At 30.3% G+C, this 20,450-nt stretch overlaps 4 protein-coding genes across 5 annotated transcripts in view; 1 reads left to right on the forward strand and 3 right to left on the reverse strand.

Annotated features, from left to right (window-relative positions):
• LOC118075047 (uncharacterized) overlaps window positions 1-4,078 on the forward strand; it is a 114,134-nt gene extending 110,056 nt beyond the window's left edge. The window contains exons 24-29 of the mRNA XM_035096646.1: window positions 879-1,083; window positions 1,146-1,404; window positions 1,807-2,044; window positions 2,130-2,284; window positions 2,626-2,714; window positions 2,798-4,078. Coding sequence (XP_034952537.1) covers window positions 879-1,083; window positions 1,146-1,404; window positions 1,807-2,044; window positions 2,130-2,284; window positions 2,626-2,714; window positions 2,798-2,966 — 1,115 coding nt within the window. The 3' untranslated portion in view covers window positions 2,967-4,078. The remainder of the gene's footprint in view (window positions 1-878; window positions 1,084-1,145; window positions 1,405-1,806; window positions 2,045-2,129; window positions 2,285-2,625; window positions 2,715-2,797) is intronic.
• Window positions 4,079-4,664: 586 nt separating this feature from the next.
• On the reverse strand, window positions 4,665-9,626 carry LOC118075012 (A disintegrin and metalloproteinase with thrombospondin motifs 2-like). The gene is made up of 12 exons (XM_035096592.1): window positions 9,550-9,626; window positions 9,209-9,345; window positions 9,023-9,115; window positions 8,548-8,783; window positions 8,291-8,443; window positions 7,976-8,222; window positions 7,740-7,909; window positions 6,443-6,879; window positions 5,712-5,971; window positions 5,358-5,623; window positions 4,995-5,250; window positions 4,665-4,919 (listed from the first exon to the last, which is right to left on the reverse strand). Exons 2-12 carry the CDS (start codon window positions 9,314-9,316, stop codon window positions 4,665-4,667), a joined length of 2,481 nt encoding a protein of 826 aa, XP_034952483.1. The 5' UTR covers window positions 9,317-9,345; window positions 9,550-9,626.
• Window positions 9,627-10,478: 852 nt separating this feature from the next.
• LOC118075006 (uncharacterized) lies at window positions 10,479-14,391 on the reverse strand. The gene is made up of 10 exons (XM_035096585.1): window positions 13,951-14,391; window positions 13,817-13,870; window positions 13,564-13,733; window positions 13,392-13,484; window positions 13,086-13,309; window positions 12,868-13,023; window positions 12,679-12,783; window positions 12,465-12,600; window positions 10,779-12,389; window positions 10,479-10,663 (listed from the first exon to the last, which is right to left on the reverse strand). The coding sequence occupies exons 1-9, from the start codon at window positions 14,318-14,320 to the stop codon at window positions 10,887-10,889; spliced, it is 2,811 nt and encodes a 936-aa protein (XP_034952476.1). The 5' UTR covers window positions 14,321-14,391; the 3' UTR covers window positions 10,479-10,663; window positions 10,779-10,886.
• A 1,507-nt stretch (window positions 14,392-15,898) lies between these two features.
• On the reverse strand, window positions 15,899-18,728 carry LOC118075016 (uncharacterized). Of its 2 annotated transcripts, none has more exons than XM_035096595.1 (3): window positions 18,295-18,728; window positions 18,021-18,187; window positions 15,899-16,261 (listed from the first exon to the last, which is right to left on the reverse strand). In XM_035096595.1, exons 1-3 carry the CDS (start codon window positions 18,368-18,370, stop codon window positions 15,992-15,994), a joined length of 513 nt encoding a protein of 170 aa, XP_034952486.1. In that variant the 5' UTR covers window positions 18,371-18,728; the 3' UTR covers window positions 15,899-15,991. The 2 variants fall into 2 exon arrangements, with proteins under 2 accessions (XP_034952486.1, XP_034952485.1); XM_035096594.1 differs by having other exon boundaries at window positions 18,021-18,190.
• Window positions 18,729-20,450: the final 1,722 nt, after the last annotated feature.

Here is a 20,450-nt window from a genome sequence, read left to right on the forward strand (position 1 = left end):
ACTTACTATTGTTGTAAAGTCAATATTTTAAACAATAAGAGACAATGTTATTATTTTCATCTTCCAATTTTCGTGTGTTGAATCTGACATTGAATGAAAATGTTTTTATGGGAGCAGATTAAGTGGAAAAAACTGCCGTAATAGTCGTAAAATAAAAACCGTAAGACTAATGTTTCATTCACGAACATTTCCACTAGCGAATGCGGAAAAGTTTGTTTTTTATGTTCTCATCAGACATAATATAATGGCATAATCTTAAAGCCGCATTAAGTTATACTTGATGTATTATGTAATTCATAATGAAGCAAGGACGTGAGTCACGGTCCAGTGTCTGGTAGCACCTAATACTCTTACTTAAGGTCTTACGAAATTAAAAATATTTGACCAGTCATATTTTAAAGCTAGCGTAGCATAATGTTAACATAAACCATCTCAATTAAATGTTCTACATAATGTTTACGTGTGACAGTTAATTTATTGAAAAGTTTCCATAAACTCGTAGGTATTAAATAACATGATGATTTTCTCTCCTCTTTTATAAAAGTACACTTTTCTCAGCAATTGAACATTGGAAAATACGTAGGAAGTAAAAGTATTGTGAATGTAAATAAAATTACATCTCTGCTAAGTCGCAGGAAGCCATGAGAATCCATATTCCCAGAGACTAAATACGATAAGTAATAGTAAGCCAACCAGTAAACTGGGTTATTCAAACGCGATTCACAGTAATCCTAATTAAACTCTTCTAGACGAATAATTTGTGCTCTAGTGTGATTTGTAAAATTTCTACTCATTGAAGCATTCATTGCTCGAATAACTTAATGGTGATGACAAGGAGAAATAGGGTGAATAATTGAATTAAACCATTCTTCCAACAGAATCACCCCGACGATATGTGGAAGGTGAGGTGACAATTCACTATCGTTCTCCAGTTCGCACGGAAGCTAAAGAAATTCTCAGTGAGGAGGAACTTGCTCGAAGAAGTGCCGAGAATATGCGTCGAGTTTATCAAGAAGAGCGACGTCGAAAGTATCTTCAAGAACTTCATGATATAGACTCTCGTCGTCATACTGATAACTTTATGTAAGTCATTATTTTTCTTAAACTTTCTTACTTGATGATTTATTCAAAATGTATGTTTACAGACCGTCTCAAAAGTCTCCAATACCGCTGAATCGCTATGATGACTTTGTGGACGACCTCAGTTATCGAAGTAGATCCCAAGAACAAACTCCTGAGCCAAGACTTGTGGCAAGAGCTCTGTATAACTTTGTTGGACAGACGTCCCGTGAGTTATCCTTTCGTCGTGGTGACATTATTCTTATCCGTCGACAAATTGATAAAAACTGGTACGAGGGTGAACACAATGCTATGGTTGGTCTTTTTCCTCTAAATCATGTCGAGGTAATTAACTTTATTGGATAAAGTTTAATTATTATTTTAATTACTTTAATTTGTATCTAGTATAATCATTTTATACAATAATAATAACATGAGAAAATGAATAACAACGTCAGGAAATTTTTTAATAATTTACATACTGATAAGAATAATCTTTCACTGAAATTTTCCAGTTTCCACTTGATGTGGATCCTAGGATTTCATTATTTTACTTTTTTTTTTCAAGCTGTAGATTATCATTTCAACTGTATAAAGTCATGAAATATAAGTTCTGCTAGCAAAAACTATTATAAACTACTTTGTTTTCATGAAATCAAAAGATATTTTTCACTCAACAATAAAAGTATTTAACTTATTGTATCTTTTACAAACTAAAGAGACTAATTCTCTTCGTCTTTTGTTTAGATCCTTCCTTACGATGGTGCAAGAACAACTCCAAAGAAACCGTATGAGGGTCAAGCACGTGCTAAATTCAATTTTATAGCTCAGACAAACCTCGAATTATCTTTGGCAAAAGGTGAGTTAGTTGTTCTCACAAGAAGAGTTGATGAAAACTGGTACGAGGGACGAATTGGTAATAAAAAAGGAATATTTCCTGTTTCCTACGTGGAAGTAATCATGGAGCCTGGGCAACATCGACCTGGTAAGTTTATTTAAATTTACATAATAAAAAAAATTATTTTCTAATGAAATTAAAATAAGATACATAACATTTCTTTTTTATTCAGAAACACCTGTATCGAGTAAACCTGTAGCATCGCCTGCCGCTCACAGTATGCTCTCTAATGGAACAGCAAGTGGAAAGATGAGCATGGGACCTCATCATTACACACCTTCAATTCCTGTTAAAACTAACACAACCGAGCCTCAGTATATATCACTGGTATGTGTATACATTATTAATGACTTTTAAATTAAAAGTAGTAGTATTTGACTTTATCTTTCTACAAGTACTGAACATCGTTAATTTGTATGCTGCAACTGTTAACGAAAGAAAAAAAAAACAAGACAAATAACTTCTTACAGTAATTTTTCTGAAATTAAGACTGTTGCAAAAGTTTCTTTTAGTGCATTAAAAGTAATATTTACATCATTAATAATTTAATGTCTTTATTTAACATTGACAAGTTCAAAATTCTTGGTAAATGTTGAATTTTGATCTTTCAAAGCTCTTTGAAATTCAAATACACCGGCTAATGGTTAATGAATTGTTTGGGTTTGCAGCCACGCATTGGTGTCACTGAACGCAACAAACTGCACGTTGCACCTGTCAACGAAACATTGCACATCGATACACATTCAGATACGATACCGTGAGTGTTTTTAATTAGATAAATAATAAATACATATTTAATAAACTTCTATGATTAACTTTCTACTTTTGTTCCCGTCATAGATATCGAGCTCTTTACAATTATCGTCCTCAGAACGAGGACGAACTGGAATTGAAGGAAGGCGATACCGTTTACGTGATAGAGAAGTGCGACGACGGTTGGTTTGTTGGTTCAAGTCAAAGAACTGGTTACTTCGGCACCTTCCCCGGAAACTACGTCGAACGTTTATGAGAAGAGGCCGGGCCTCGATGGACAGAATTAACCAGAAGAATTCGAATCGCAAATACCATTGCAATTAATTTACCAAAGGATTCATCATCACAAAAGGTTGAATATCATTGCTAAAATAATTTCAATATTCAATGAGAGTCAAGTCGAGTCACAATAGATAAGTCGTTTTTCTGGAAGAAATAATACTAATATTATTATTATTAATAAAAATACAAAAATTAAACATAGAATAAATATATATATATATATATATATATTATTTAATGTAATGAGCCATCGATGACTCATGATTTCGTCAAAGGTCTTCCACGACAGGTAAAATAATCTAAAAATAATAATTAATAACATAATTAGTAATATAGCATAAACCAAAAAGTAACATTGAATGAATAAGTTGATTAAGCTAACATGTAAGTAGTGTACGATAGCACTTACTTTTAAACTATTTATTTAATTATTGTTCATAGAATTAATCCATCAGAAGAAGTGTAAAATAATCAACATAAAAATATCTGTTTCATTAATAAATAGTTTTACATAAAATTAAAATTAAGTAAGTTGACTAAAATGATTAATAATAATGAATAATGAAATTATACGAAACTACAGTGTACAGAAGCTACTGTTCTCATTACGAATTTCTCGTTACCATATACCAAAATAATATATGAAATTGTTAATTGTTTATTAAAAATGAATTATTGGAATCAACTGATGTAATTCAAACCTCCTCATTCAATGAATTGTTCTTTGATAACTGTAATAAATAATAAAATGATTTATAAATTTATGGCAATGATTTATACAAAGTACTTGACGCTTATTAAAATTCATAAAAGTTAATAAAAATACATATTATTTATTGATTGTTAAAACGGTTGCTAAGATAGATCAGGCCGTATTTATAACTGTAATTATTATTATTATGGATTTGCCTCCAAATTGATATTTTTATAAACATTATTATAAATAAGCTTTAGTTATTGATGTAGAAAATAAACATTTTAATATCAATATTAGTCAAATATTATTAAATAAAATGATGAATAAGTAAAATACTTGTAAGACAAATAAATGAATAGAAAATTATTTCAAATCAATGGGTCTTGATTTAGGCAGCTTAAAAATCTATTAAAACAATTGTAATTTCCAGTAATTGGTCGTTATATCGACATTATAACATAAACATTTCGAATAAATCTATAACGAACGTGTTAGTTCATAAAACGACAATACAAATAGAGATCGTAATAGAATTTTAAAAAATTAATTGTGGCCAAATAATGTAAAACATTTGTAACGGTCTATTGTCAGCGATATAATCATTTAAAAAAGAAAATGTTACAATAATTCCCAAACATATCGAAAAAATTTCAATGCCTAAAATTGTTCTAACCTATTGTTAAAATTATATTGAACTTTCTTCGACATTATTTTGTCAAGTTGGTCCTTGGTATGTTCTCACATTGCACATATATTTTATTATGAACAATAAAATGCATAAATTAAATGAATTAGGACGTTAATTATTTCGTAATTAGATTGACACTTGAATGATGTCATGAATTATTGTAAATTTCAAGGAAAATAAAAATATAACAATGCCATCGAATTTAATATATAATTATTAAGCATAAAATTCAAAAAACATTCATTGACTCAATGATATAAGACTATTAAATAAAACGAAAAATATTTTTAATTTAAACACGTTCGACAGCATCGTTTATAAAATTCAGGAATGATGCAATACTTTTTAAGATTTGGTATAACGCAATACCGACTTTTGTTTCTTTTGCAATTTTTTTCACAAACAACTGGACTGTGTTCCGAATTTTTACAAGTTCTCAGCTCGTTGGGAGCTGTACCATTGCAAGTAAATAAATTTTCAGCTTCTGGAGGCACACAACGAGCCATTCGTGACTGTATTCCTTTAGCACATGATCGAGTGCACTATAAAAAATAAATAAAATATAATTCTAAGATAATCAATATTGACATAAATTGTTATTTTATACAATTACGTACAGGCGACCAATCTGTAAAAAGCCAGTTGCCTTGGCAAGGAATTCTATTACATTCTTGCTGATTTTTGGGAAGTTGATATTGATTACAGAGATCTGGTGGTACCATAACTTGATAAATTTTCTTTTTATTATCATTCGTTACGTAATTATCAGGAAATGATGAATGCACACAATAAATTTGTCTCTGTTGAACACCTGACGCACCACATGTTTTGGTACAACCTTCCCACATGCCAGTAATCCATTTGAATTGACAACTTGAAAAAATATTGAAAAAAACGAATATAAATTCGTGTATTATTGTTTGAATTTTATATTTGTAAATACTAAAAAATGACAAAATAAACTGAATAATACGAAATACCTAAAAGTATTGCATTTCTCCATTTCTTGAGTAGGTTTTGAAACCAATGAACATTTCTTATTATTAACAATTCTTCCATCTTGTTCATTCCTGCAAGCTACTGTCCGATAGCGTACTCCACCTCCGCAAGAATGAGAACAAGGACTCCATCCTCCAGAAATCCATGAATATTTATTGTTGCTATCTTCATTTTCACGATTAGTCATATAACGAAAGCTGACTAAAATTATCAAACTCTTCTTCACTTCATACTTGGGAATTTTCAGCTTGAATGAAGATGAATATTGCAGAATTAACTTGGCATTTTCCAATCTAATGAATTCATTATACTTATTAACTTAATAATTATCTTACTGAAATTGTTACAGTTGCCAGAGTGGGTCCTCTTCCAGTAATTTCGTATTGATTGTCATTCTTCTGTATTTTAAACTTCGTTCCTTCAACTATCATCACAGTAACGTAACTTTGTAAGTTTAAACTTATCTCGTGTTTATGTCTTTGTGCATCGCGAAACACTATTTTAGAGCTTTCGTATTCAAGAGGCATCGGAATTGTCTTTATGCTTACCAAGATATCATATGATGCTGGAGGCACGATTACTACTCGTGTAGTTGCTGAAAAGAAATTATTCCAATTCAATGAATTACTATTTCAGAATAATCATAATGTGAATATTTTACAAATGAAAAGGCAATCTTTTAATGATTACACAATATTGAGTTTTACAGTCTTCGTAATTTCAAAATGAATAATTTCAAAATTTCAAATATTTGTGCTCTACTGATGCAATTTATTAATGAATAATGTATTATTGGAAGTTAAAAATTCTTTTAAATAATTTAAAACTCAAATTATTAGGAGTTTTTGAATTCATTCGACACCAGTACTTTGATACTTGACTATAATGACAATCTAGTTTAATAATCTTCAGCCTCCAGCCATGGAGAAATTGAAGCCAAAGTTTGTCATGTTCAGACCTAGTACTCATGTTTGTTTCATGTTAAATTTGCCTAACTCTGTAAGATATTACACGAATGCTTGCACATTACGCTTGAAAATACAATTATTGCAATATCGATCTGTACCTCGCCGAATTCTACGTTGAAACTTGTTACTAACACTGATACATGTGGAATTGTCTCCATCACAAATCCCACACTGATCAAGACCTTTTTTTGAATACAACACATTGTCACAGCCCATCAAATGACATTTGCCTTGAATACAAATATTCGTTGAGTCGTAAGAACACCGAGTACCATCAATGAGGAAATCATTGCTAATGTAAATTTCCTTAGTTTCAACGTTCCTACAAGTTAGTCGACATTTAAGGCTCTTATCTTCATGTTCGTATGGTAACCAAGTGACTTGATTTTTTCTTGATGGTGTTTTATCTTTTATTATATTGGCAAGTTGAGAACATTGTTCACTTCGTAGATCTATTATTTGTGGACAGTCTTTTTCTTTACAAATCCGGAAATCTGTGCTATTTCCATCGCAATCTCTGCCATCAGAAAAAGGTCTGTAAAAAAATTCATGAATTATTTAACCGTTCAGAATAAATTACTGTTATGATTCTTGGCTATTTATAAAAATTTTAATACCATTTGAAATGAAGTTTTGGATTCAGATTTCGTGTTTGGAGGGTTTTATTTCATACATAAAAAAAGAAAAGTCTATTTCATCTAACATCAACTTTAGACTCAAAAAGTAACTATTTAAACTTATCTTGTAACTGAAATTCTAAAGTTTAGTTTTAAAGTTTGATATAAAAAGTAAAAGTACCAGATTTAATTTAAACATTCATTTTCTTTACAATTAATTTTCTCTAAAGTACTCTGGTGATTGAAGCATTCAATGTTCATTAAGTTTCTTAAATCGTTTGTAATTCATAAAAAACCCTTTGAAGTTTTATAGATTTATTCACAAGAATTATTAAAAAATTTACATAACCAATAAAATCTTTCTGACAATTATGAAACTATAAAGAAGCATTATTTATATTATGTAATAGAATTTTTTTGATTGGTGCCAAGCGTGTTCATACAATGTTATTAAAGCATGATGAGAGTAACAAAGCCCAAAAAGAAAAGAGACAATAATAACAGCTGATCGGTCATCAACCCGAATTATGAATTTAGGTCAAGTTCAACAAACCGAAAACAACCGAAAGTTTGGCGGTGGTGGCGCATTATATTGTATAGAGGCATTCCCGCTCAAAAAATGAAAAAAGGGGGCGACACTGATATGCCAGTATGGCATCAATGTGTTGAATTAATATGTTTTAATTGAATTTTTAAACATTAATAATAATGATTAAATTTATAAATAATTCACAAAAAAAGAAAAGAAAGGATACGATAATTCAACAATAATTCTTACGTGAGATTATTACACTGCCGGCGACGAATCTGAACGCCAATCCCACACGTAACTGAGCATTTGCTCCATAAGCTCCATGGACTCCATTTACTGTCCACTAAATTGTTAATGGAAGAACCAAGGGTAAATATATTGTGGTCCACTGTTTCACAATATCCATTAATACACCACTGAAAGAAAAGTCTCATGATTTACGGTAAGTTTATAAAACTGCAAAGTATTTTTTCAAATACTACTTTATCTTTGTCACATTGCGTTCCTTCCAAAGGTGGTCCTTTTTTTGTTTTACACATTTGATTTTCATCTTTGTGAGCACACCATAGATGAATACATATTCCTGGAAGATTCAATCTTTTACACAGTTCATATCCATCGCCAAATTCCATCCGACATTGTTCATCCATTGTAAAAGTATCACGTAGAGTTGTTTTTAAATGAGTCGAATTATTAAAGCTTGGTGGGTTATTCATGCATTCCCATTGTCTGTAATATAATCCCTCAGTGAACATTGAAATTTGAATTAGCATTAAACTCTGCATTTTATCCTTTACTTTGATCGATGATAAAATTCTTTTCTCGAGCAAGGTGACCAGTGAAATCTATGGAATGTCGCAGATACAACAGGTGCCATAATACTTCCTTCAGAGGCTTCATAGCTACAGGAGTTGTCACTTGCATCATCTCCGTCGTGGGTTAATCCTAAACTGATAAAGTGTTGAAAGATTCCAGAGATAAAATAGAGAGTCAAGGTGGAATCAATAGTGATAATACAAAAACTAGTAATATAAAGAAGAAGAGATCTACTGACATATGAGCTATTTCATGAGCGATAATAAAAGCACTTGTCAGACCCTCATCACGATTTAAGGCACAAGATCGTGAAGGATCACAAGCACCAGAAACTGGAGCATATCCTGATGGTCCGCCGATGTCTAGTCTTGTCAACCAAACTGCCACGTCGTGAAGCTTATTACTTGAAGAAAGGATTTTGCGATTCCACTTGTTGACATTTTCTAACGATGTGCGTGCATTTCCCTGATAAATCTATGAAAATCATAGTCTTTCAAAAATATCTGCATCCCCATAAATTTTTAAATAATTCAATTATGATAATAATAATAATCTTTGGAGATTTTAAGATATTAAACGTTTTTTAATAAGGAATTTATAAAAAGGAATATTTTCTATATTCCACTTTATCTGTAGATTGGAAAAATTTATTTACTTTTGAAATAAATTCAATTAAAAAATTAATTATCTCAACAGTAAAGAAATTTTCTTACCATTTTATTATCTTTATCAATGTAGAATATTATTCTAACAATTACAATTGTCAAATTTGCTCCAAGAGAAGGGTCTCTATAAATTGCTCTTACCTACGACATGAACGTATCAAAATATATCATTATCATTACTTGAAATGATAATAATTGTTAATAGAATCTATATTAATTTAAGTTATGACTTACTATATTCAGAAGAGCAAAAATATATTGTTGAATCCTTTCACCATGAAATTCTATTACTGAGTAATCAACAGCGACTCCTAACTCAAGCCATTGTGCTGGTTGTGGCATCTGAACTTCATCTATTATAACAGGTTTTGCTGGAATAATTCAAGTAGAATAAATTTTTGGAAAGACTTTATCGTTAGGCTTTTGATCTTCATTTAATAGAGTATGAATGAAATAAATGAATATTTTTCTTGAAATGATAGAAATCTAGTTTTAAAACTTAGACAATCTACAATAATCCATCACTTATTAATTGTTCAATTAAATTTTAACCAAGAGATTCCAAGAGATTTTACCTTCTTTTTTTACTTCACTAGTAAAATAGCTTAGAGATGAAACATTCTCTTGAGTTAATCCATTTCGAGATTGGTTTGTAAAGCTATCCACGTCTGTCTTCTTTTCTACATTCGTTGGACCAATGTCATCACTTAGATCAAAAGTATCACCAGATAAATTGAAATAATTATTTTTCAATTGTAAATCAATGTTTCTCTTTAATTTTCTTGAATTTAGTGGATCATTTTTCATCATTGAATTAGTTTCTTCAAGAATATGGCTTCCATTATTCAATGGATATACAACAAACATTTGGTTATTAAATGAAAAAATTATATAAAAATGTGAATCACAAATAGTCATCACCACAAAAGAGTCTTCATAATTTTTAACATGGCCTTGAGATACTCGACAATTATTTGATGACTGAATGTTGGGTATTTTTGATTCATCAGATGTTACCCAGTTGAATGTAAAATTGGGAGAAATAATTGATTGTTTATTTACGGTAGTTAATAAAATCCATTCGTCCACAGAAACAGTAATTTTACCATTTAAATCATCCACTGATCTTTTCGAATGAATATTCAGTGACGATAAAATTAGCGGGTGAACGATTCCACGATTAATAACATTTAAATTACTTTGAACACCAAGATTAATTGATTCAACAACTATAAAAACTGAAAGAATAATGATAAATAAAACTGGAAAAACGTTTATTTTATTCATGATGTATTCATTGTATCTTTTATATCGTTCACTTCACAATTTATTTGCAAATTTATTGTTAAATTTTATATTCAACAATATAACTTTTTGAATGAAGAAAAAAAAAATGCTACAAATCTATGTGTGGATATAAAAAGCTGTAAACGTTTGTGTCATTCGAAATTATAGAGACTGCAGACAAAGAATAACGAAGCATCGCTTAATTGGTTTGTCGACGTTTTCACTGTGACGGGTGCACTAACTGCAACTGGCAGCCACATGTTGGATTCTCACAATAAATAGGAATACAGTCGTGCACTTTGGTGACACTCGTAAAAAGTACAGATAACGAGGGAATGTTCAGCTTCAAGCGGTTCTCATAATGGGAGCTTTGTATGATGTACTATGTCCATGACACAAAAACTGCAAAGCCATAAGAACTACAGAATTCAAAATATCATTTAGAATGAAATTAATAGCAGCTTATATGCAAAATTGTTTATTGATCGCATAAATACTATTTTTATTACAATAATACCTTTTTTTATCTATGAAATATCCATTTTTCACACTTCAGTTCATTAATAATTATTTTGGTAGAAGACTATTTGTTAAGAAAGTTAAGAAGCTCTAATGGAAGTCTTAATTAATTGAAGAATGGACCCGATGGCGAGCGCAATTTCGAAGCATCGAGTGTATTATTCAGTAAATGATTCATTGTGTTGTTTTGTAAATGATCATAAGGTTGAACTGATGAATTATCTAGCGATCGATGTGTTAGTAAGTCTTCTGATAAATTATGGAGCATTGAATGATTAGATGACGAATAAAATTGATTTTCAAGCAAATTAGGTGCTGAATTATTTTGTGATCGTTGATTAGAGGATGCTAATTGTTTGGGTGAATAGTTACGTGAGTTGAAGATTGATTGATTATTCAGCGAGGATGCTGAGGAAGTTTGTGGTTTACTTGAATACCATACAGATGAGGGAGTTAATGATCTACTGTTGTCGAGCGACCTGAGTGAATAAGCTGAAGAATCTGAAGGCCAATTTCGTGTTGGTAGAGAGGGTGGGTTTGGCCAATTTGTTTGTGCACTTGGTGGGCTATAGTACGGTGGCATCCAGTTAGGTCTTGCTCCTGAAGGTTGAACATTTGTCAAAGTAGATACTCCGTTAGAGGTGGACAGGCCATTGGATACACCGTTTGGCAAACCATTTGGTAGTCCATTAGGCAGGCCGTTCTGTAGACTATTGGATGAAGTATCTACTTGACCATTAGATTGAGACCAGTTAGATGGAGGAGCAGGTAGACCAATAGGTGAGCCATTCGGTAACCCATTAGGAAAACCATTTGATATCCCAGTAGGAAAACCATTCGGTAGTCCATTTGGAATACCATTCGGTAGTCCAGTAGGGAAACCATTTGGTAACCCATTTGGAATACCATTCGGTAGTCCATTTGGAATACCATTCGGTAGCCCATTTGGAATACCATTCGGTAGTCCAGTAGGGAAACCATTTGGTAACCCATTAGGAAAGCCATTCGGTAGCCCATTAGGAAAACCATTCTGTTGACCATTAGGCAAGCCATTAGGTATCCCATTAGGAAAACCATTCTGTTGGCCATTAGGTAGCCCATTAGGAAAACCATTCTGTTGACCATTAGGTAGACCAGTGGATTGAGACCAGTTAGATAAAGTATCTGGTTGACCGTTTCCTGTTAAGGGTGGAGGATATGGAGGTGGATGTTGAGTCCAACTTTCTGTAGGTTGTTGGGATGAAGCTGATGAAGTCCAATTAGAAGGAGGTTGTGCAGGTAACTGAGATGGAGCGGGTAAAGTCCAATTAGAAGAAGGTGGAGAAGCAGCTGGGGGCATTGTCCAGTTTGTTGGAGGTTGTAAAGAAGGGCCAGATGGTGTCCAACTAGATGAAGAATTTAGAGGAGGCCAATTTATTGGAGATGATGGTAATGGCATGCTTTGTGTTTCATTTGATCCAGGCAATGATGGTACGATAGGAGTAGACCAATTTAGTGATGGAGACCAACTAGATGAAGGAGTTGAAGATACTTCATCAGGGAGATCGTTAGATGGTGCATTTCCCGTAATATTTCTATGGGGGTCAGTACATACAGAGTTCAGACATTTCTGAAAATAATAGAATAATAAGTTTGGTTGAAATAGTAAAAGGCTCAATAAAAAGTTTGATAGACTATTGATTACCTTTCCACGACCACAAGGTGTACCTTCTAAGGTAGGGGTTTTACGAGTTGTACAAATTCTTTTCCGTGATGCAGATCTACTGCACCATAATTCTCGACAAGGATCAGTTATCGTAACAGCAAGACAAAATACGAAACTATAAACATAGTTTTATTTGTTTCTAACCCACTAGTCTATTCAAATTCGAAATACCTTAGAGAAAGTTATAAATTACCTTTCTCCAAATTCGATACGACATTGATCGTCTAATGAAAAAATTCCAGTCAAATATCCGGCTACCTCATGACTGATTGGTGGTCGTGCCAAGCATCGATAATTACTTGAATAAAAATGAATAACAAAATAATAAAGCACTATAAAAGAATAAATATTTCTCTAATATTTAGAAATTAAATATTATTACTCTATGTATGTATGAAACTCTCTGCTAGAGCATTTAGACCATATAGGAACTGGTATTACATCTGGTAAACTTTTCCCCATAATAGTTCCCTCCAAAATAGCTTCAGCAGCGCATGTATTATTATAATCTAAATCTCCATCATGCGTTAACCCAATACTAAAATCAATATTTAAAAAAAATATATATAATTCCTAGTTCACGTTGATAAACATACGTACAGGTGACCAATAGCATGAGCAATTTTAATGCTAGAAATCCAGCCATCATCTCTAATAACAATACAAGACCATTGCTGATCACACATTTTAGAATTATAGCAGGTTTTAGCATGAACACTTAATGGATAATGAGTGTACCACATTGCCATAGAAAATTTATCTTTCAATTCTCGACTCCATTTGTTAGCACCATATAGAGGATATTTTTCATGTTCTCCAAGTATCTTAAATAATTATAAAACATTTAATCAATGTAATATTTATTTCAATTATTTAAATAGATTAATAAATGTTTTTTTATATTACTGCACTATCTTGAGAGTTCGGATACATTAAAATCTTCAAAATGACGATATTTATTTCATAGAGTGTTGATATTTGTTTATATAACGTGCTGACCTGAAGCATGAATTGAATTTACATATTTTTTATTTCTCGACAGTTATTTACATATTTTATCATAACGATTTGGACTTACAATATTGAAAACAGTAAAAATATATTGTTGAGTGAGTATGCCATGAAACTCTATAACATCATAGTCTACTCCAATTACAATTTTTATCCATCGTACCTTTGGTCCTAAAACTTTTTTAAAATCCGAGTCTCTCATTATGCGATTGCCAGATTCGTTATCATATAATGCTTCTAGAATTATGGAGTTATAATAAAGATAAAAACAAAGAAGATCATTATAAAAATTTAATAGAATTCAATCCAATTTAATTTACTTTCGTTTGATGAATAGTCAACATTCTCACTATGAAATAATCTAGTAGTTGGCACTGAAATTATTTTTCCAAATCTCAATTACTAAAAATATTTTAGCCTGAGAATCAACAAAATTAAACTCAATCATTTATACCTTCAAAATTATTAGAATATTCTGGTACAGCAACATCTCCAGTCAAGTCAAATTGCTCATTAGAATCACAAATAGTAAGTACCCTTTTTCTGCGACGATAATTTCCACATGTTTTAAAAACACGATAAGGCTGATGGGATAACGAATCATTACGTAGATAATTAAATTGTTTTGAATGTCTTCGTAAACGTTTTGATTCAGACTTTAGTTCTGAATCGTTCTTTTTAGGGTAGTTTCCAGGACAAAGGTTTGGATCTAATTGAATGTATTTAGCTCCTTCTTTAGTTATTTCCCATCCATTACACTGGTTTGTTCCTTTTGTATTTAATCCATTGCTCTTCACTTTATCTCCAAAGAAAACAATTCTCATTTAAATATAAATGAAATAATTAACTTTTAATCTTCCATGAAAAAAACATAAAATAAAAGTTACAGAATTGTGTGATCACTTTTAAATTTAAACTGCAGTGAAAATACTATTATTTTTTAAATTCTCATTCAATTCAGAAGTTTAATATTCTCTTTACATCAACAAAAGTATTTATAAAAGTTGTTAGTCATTTTTTACACTTAAAATAAATTATAAATGAATTATATTTAATTTTTTGGTTTTAATAACTAATAAACTTATTTATTGATAATTAGCGGAAGAATTTTAGAGTAAATTGATTTTCAATTTCGATACAATTTTAAATAGCTCCTTTTAACTGTGTAGGAGTATAACTTCATTTTATTGACGTTATAGAGAAGATTTACCAGTCTAATAGACTGATTCAATCATTTTGAATTATATTTAACCTTTACATCAATTTACTGTAAATTCTATAGCTGCTTACTGTTAATAGAAACATCAACTATTTCATTATTTTCCAAACTCAACAGCTATCTATTATTTATTCAACGGCAATCTGAACAATTTCACTCCAGTCATTCTGTAAATTTTACTTTAGTTTTTTTCCATTTAAAGGACTTTGAGTTCTTTAATCTTTAAATCTGAAGTAAAATTTCGAACAATGAATAGAAAAATTTCAGAGTAGTTTTGAACGTTATCAGTTTGTAGAATTTTCAAAAGGACTCTTCAACTTCATTGACATTTGTTCATTGTACGAAGTTTTCTTTTATTCCACAGTTTTTTATCATCTGATGTATTTTAATTATTTTTTAAAATATATGATCATTCAATAATTCAGTAAAATTACCATTAAAAGTTTTTTTTTCTGGTCTGACTTTTTCCTAAAATTAACGTTATATTTATCCATCATTGATATTAAAGATCCAGGAATTTGAGTCTCATAAAATACATGGCTGCCATTAGTGCTACTTGGTTGAAGAAAAAAATACTTCTTATTTACAATAAGAAGTCCATAATAGTAATTATCACAAATAGTTAATGATATTCGAGAATTTTCAACTCCAATAATTTCACCTTCTAAAGGAAAACATCTATCGATTCCCATATTATCGTGATGATAAAATTTTTTATCATCGCCAGAACTTGCCCATTGCGTTTTGAAATGAGGTGGAATAATTAAATTACTATTCAAATTTGTTTTTATTATCCAATTTTTGAACGAAACGTATATACTATCATCATTTTCTCCAGGTTCAAAGTTGGATCTTTTAAATCGAAATTTGACTTGCTTACGTGAAATAATTTTTGGATAAATAAATTCCTGTTTATCTATTTGTTTAAAAAATTCATTTGGATATCCAGAATAAAATATTCCTTCACTGATAAGTGACATAAATAAAAAATATAGAAAATATATTTTAGAATTCATTTAAACAAAAACACCTTTAAAATATAGAACTGACATTTCACTCCAATATAAGCCAAGTAATAATACTTCTCGCATTGATTGCAGCATATGTCAAATAATTATTCTTAGATTTATCAACTAATCATTCTGATTGATTTGGTACGTAATAAATTGCTATTAAATCACACTTTTTCCAACCATTGATTAAACTTTATTCTATAATCGTTCATGAGAAAAACAAAGAGAAAATATAAGTCTCTTATATTAATTTATTAATCATGTCACGCTGGATAAAGAGTTACAGTCAATAGTACTTGTAACACAAGTGCTAGATAAAAACCAATCTCACGAGTGGTTAGATCAGCAGCTGTACCTTTCCCCGTATTGCAAAAAGATTTTTCACAACATGCTGTACACGCATGAATCTTGGTGCGTTCGCCAATAATAATACATCCAGGTTCACACTTATTTGTACAATTTCGTTCTAACGCCCACATCATTGGTTCAGATGTTGAATTCTCTGTGCTTGTTGTAAATGAGTATCTTTTTACCTGAAAATAATATAATTATAAATAATATATACAATTATTGGATTACAAATGTCAATAATCAAAAATAATTGCAAATATTACAATTAAAAAAGGTATTTCATGCTAATATTTGGTAATGATAGGTATGTATAAGCTAAAATGTTCAATTAGAACATAGCTAAATGTGTAATTCCGATAATCGTATGTTTATTATTCCAACTAGATGATTAAACAACACAATGCCGTTGTAAATTCATTAATATGATTACAATTGAATAGACTATGTGACATATTATTTAAAATGTGCTCATTTGTAATGACGTTGGTGATTTTAATTGAAATTCATTAGCGAATATAATAATTATATGAAAAAATTTTCAGAGCAAGAAATATTGTTTTAAAAATCACGTTGCTCTAGATTATTGTTTTGATAGAGAAAATTTTAGCAATTTCTTGGAAATATCATAAGAAAATTCACATGACTACTACATTATTCTAAAAATATCTGTTGTTATAATAAGCTTTACCTCTTTCATAATCACATTGAAATAAAAACTAAAAATATCGGGTAATTCATTGTCGACAATAAATTACAATAACTATAAACGGTTTAACACCACGATCTAATCTAGTTCATTTAAACTCTTCGGTTTTTATATCAAGGTGGATAAGATAACAAAAAAGTCAATAGCTGAGTTAGCTAAACTATTCATAGCAGAAATAATGCAAAAAAATTTTAACTTTTTTTGACCGAAACAAATACTAACCGGATATTTTATTTTTTAAATTATTTTATTGAAAAAACTAGTTCATAAAAACTGTATCAAAGCACATAGATGTTTATAAAAATATATCTGAAAGTACTAACAGTTTTTTTCAATTGATGTTACGCTATTTCGCTTTAATGCTACACGCCAATATATTATACCAACAATACTGTTCAGTTATGTGGAAATTTAAATAATAGTGTCACTAGGATTTGTATTTAGCAATATTATACTTCGATAGATAAAGTTTTTTTTTGTTGCACAATATTATATTTTCGTTCATTCGATAAATCAAGATTCTCTTAGTTTTTTAACCTTTCAGGGTAGTCTAAAGTGTTGGTATCTTCTTATAAAGATATATAGATCACACTTCAGAATAAAAGAACTTGATAAGTTTATTTTCGTTTGCAGATAAAATAAAAAAGAGCTGTTATAAAAATTAATGCTATCACAGTTTAACAAAATGAAAACTAATTGTCAATTTTTTGTTTTAATATTGAGTTCGTGACATTTAAAAACTTTGATTATAAGAAAAAAATTCATTTATCTTTGGTTAAATGGTAAAGTTATTAATTAAATTTTATTTCCTATTTTTTTTAATAAAATAATCTTTTACTGAGAAAAAAAGCCTCCCTCTTTGAAAGATGAAGATATCCATCTGTTTCTGTCATTAACACAGCTAATATTAGTAAATCAATAAAATCATGTCAACATTTCTTCATAGAGTTCTTTTCTTTCCACAGTTATGAGAAAATATTTCAACTAAAGAGAACACAATAGAAGATTTTCTTTTCTTTTTTTTCGATAAAAGACTAATATCAAATATATGGATAAGAAGACTTTCTTTCAATAACTATTTTAGCACAGAAATTTAGTATAATAAAAGCAAACACAGATGACATTTTTCTACTATTATCAAGTTGTTAAAATCACCTGAAAGCTACTGTTATTATTTAACTATTAAAGTCATTGTATAACTAAGAAAATATAGTCTTAAAAATTATGATTTTTACCATGCAAATTCTTCTGTCATCCTTGCATTTTTTGATAAGCCATGTATGATTGCCAGTAATATTGACGCAATATTCTCCATGTGCTATGGTATCACATTCATAACACCACAAGTCGTTGGCACGTTCTGTTGCCGCATGTGTACGATGTTCAGTTGATAACAATTGTCCTGCTATAATATTAATATTACATGCAGAAGATCATTAAGATAAATATTATGTATGACATTAGAGTCTTTAGATAAATTTGTATAAGAGATATAATGAAATACATTACCTGTAGAGAGATGTGTCAAGGTTGACAACACGACAAAAATAAATGCAGTCATCGTTAGTCTAGTACTCATCGTCATTTTTTTTCCTTTTCGTCCTCCAGGTGAATTTTATCAAACGATCCATGGAAGCATTATTCTTTGACACGTTTTCACTTCACTAACCTAATATACGAATCTAAGAATTGGCCCGCATGGCTGCTGAAGCTTGCACCACCATAATAACGCATGCGCTTTTTACAAATCGAGAGGACTTTGGGAATCAATATCACATGAAAATTAAGGACATGATCATCTCGTCCACCCAAAACTGTTGTTCCCACTCTTCGAACTCTTCAATAAAGATCCCGTGAATTTTCCATGAGTTTTCTAAATGCAATGGCATGCGTGACTTGATCGATCCAAGCTCTTCGTTAATGCGCTCAAGCACCAACGGCTGCGTTGGTCAGACTGTCATCTAATCCCTCGCAAACGAATTCAAGCTAATTTCTATAGATAAGTTTCTATAAATATTTCTTGCTGTTCTTGTTTGTTACAATTACTGGTTTAAAATACAATTGTTCATAAAATTAGATTATTTTCACAAATATTCAATATTCTGCTCAAACAATATAAATAATCCACTCAAAATAACTGACTTTTAATAGATTCACATCAATTTTTCAATTTTTTTTTTCCATAATTTATTCATGCTTATTTTCTATCGCACTTCATTCGTACAAGAAAAATTAAGTTTTGAAAAAAAAAATCTCGTGAAAATGAAACATTGACAAGAAGATACAAAAACAAATATGCTTTAGTTTCAAATATGAGTTATTGGAATGAGAATTTTCAACAAATACATAAATATATTGTTTTTGAATTGTTTAGAATGTAAATAACGAGTTTCCTTCTAAATAACCAATAGTTGAAACGAAAATATCATTCTCATGCAATTCTCTAAAAATGTTTATTCTCAAAATGAAGTTGAAAAAGTAATATATTTTTTCATTTCATTTGATCTACTTAATTTATGTTACTCGAAATTATTGACAATAAACTTCTGTCATTATCCAAGAATATGCTGTCAAGAAGTTTGGATGTCCAATAATTAATGATAAAATTGTTAATTTCATCAGAACTGCAGAGAAATGCTGGGACATGTTGCAAGTTGACAAGAAGTCCAAACTATCCTCAACGTAGAATTAAATTGACTAAACTTAGCCATCATCATCTCAGCATTTGCTCATGGAGATCAAAATTTTAAACTACCTTTCAGGTGCTACAAAAAACATTGATGAAATAAAAAAAATTGACTTCAAAGTATTAAAAGATCTTTTAGCAAAGCTCTTTTATCAATCATCAGTATTTCAAACCAGTAAAAATATTAATGAATCCTTTTATGATTTAGCAAAAGCTATAAATGTCGTTTTGTGTGATAAATTATGAAGTCACCACCAGCGTACGAAATGGACTGTGTCCCAGGTGGGCTAAAATATCCTAGTGGAGAGTAAACTTGTAATTAGAAAATACTGTCTTGTGTAGAGTGAACGATGTTGGAACATTTTATTCCGGTAATATTGTCCATAACGATGCCTCAAATCTTCCACCTCAATAAAAGGACCATTATTCCACTAGACTGTCATTCAGCATTTCCGGTTCTAAGGGTTCTCTCTTCACATAATATAATTTCTTATTTATTTTGTTCGGATGGTGGAAAATAAAAAAGTTTTCACTACTAAAAGTAAATCTCTAAAATCAAGGAATTTCTTTTTCTCTGAAACTCGATAAAATTTTTCAACTGTTGGGTGTCTCAGATTTCTTTCCAAGACACCCTACTGGTTTAATATTGTAGAAACATTCCAAATAACAAGTGTATTTTATTTTTAGAGCTTTTTCTTGTAAATAAAAAATTGAAATTGAAGAAAACCGTAATTTTCTTTAGAAGTTTCTCGTGTTTTATGTTGAATGCAGTGTAATTATCAGTGAAATTGTAAAAGAGGGAAAAAGATTGGGTTTTTCTTTTATGATAGGAAAGCTCTGATGAATCAATGTGAGTCCATAAGATGATGAAAGTAAATTTACAATAATGGATTGTAACAAACAACATTAGTTACTTCGAATAGTCAGAGTTGATTATCTTTTATATTTTCTTTTTGATAATATTTAGAATTAATTCCAC

Source organism: Chelonus insularis, unplaced genomic scaffold (genome assembly GCF_013357705.1).
Source record: "Chelonus insularis isolate UGA/USDA-ARS -01 unplaced genomic scaffold, ASM1335770v1 contig_144_pilon, whole genome shotgun sequence".
Classification (NCBI taxonomy): domain Eukaryota; kingdom Metazoa; phylum Arthropoda; class Insecta; order Hymenoptera; family Braconidae; genus Chelonus; species Chelonus insularis.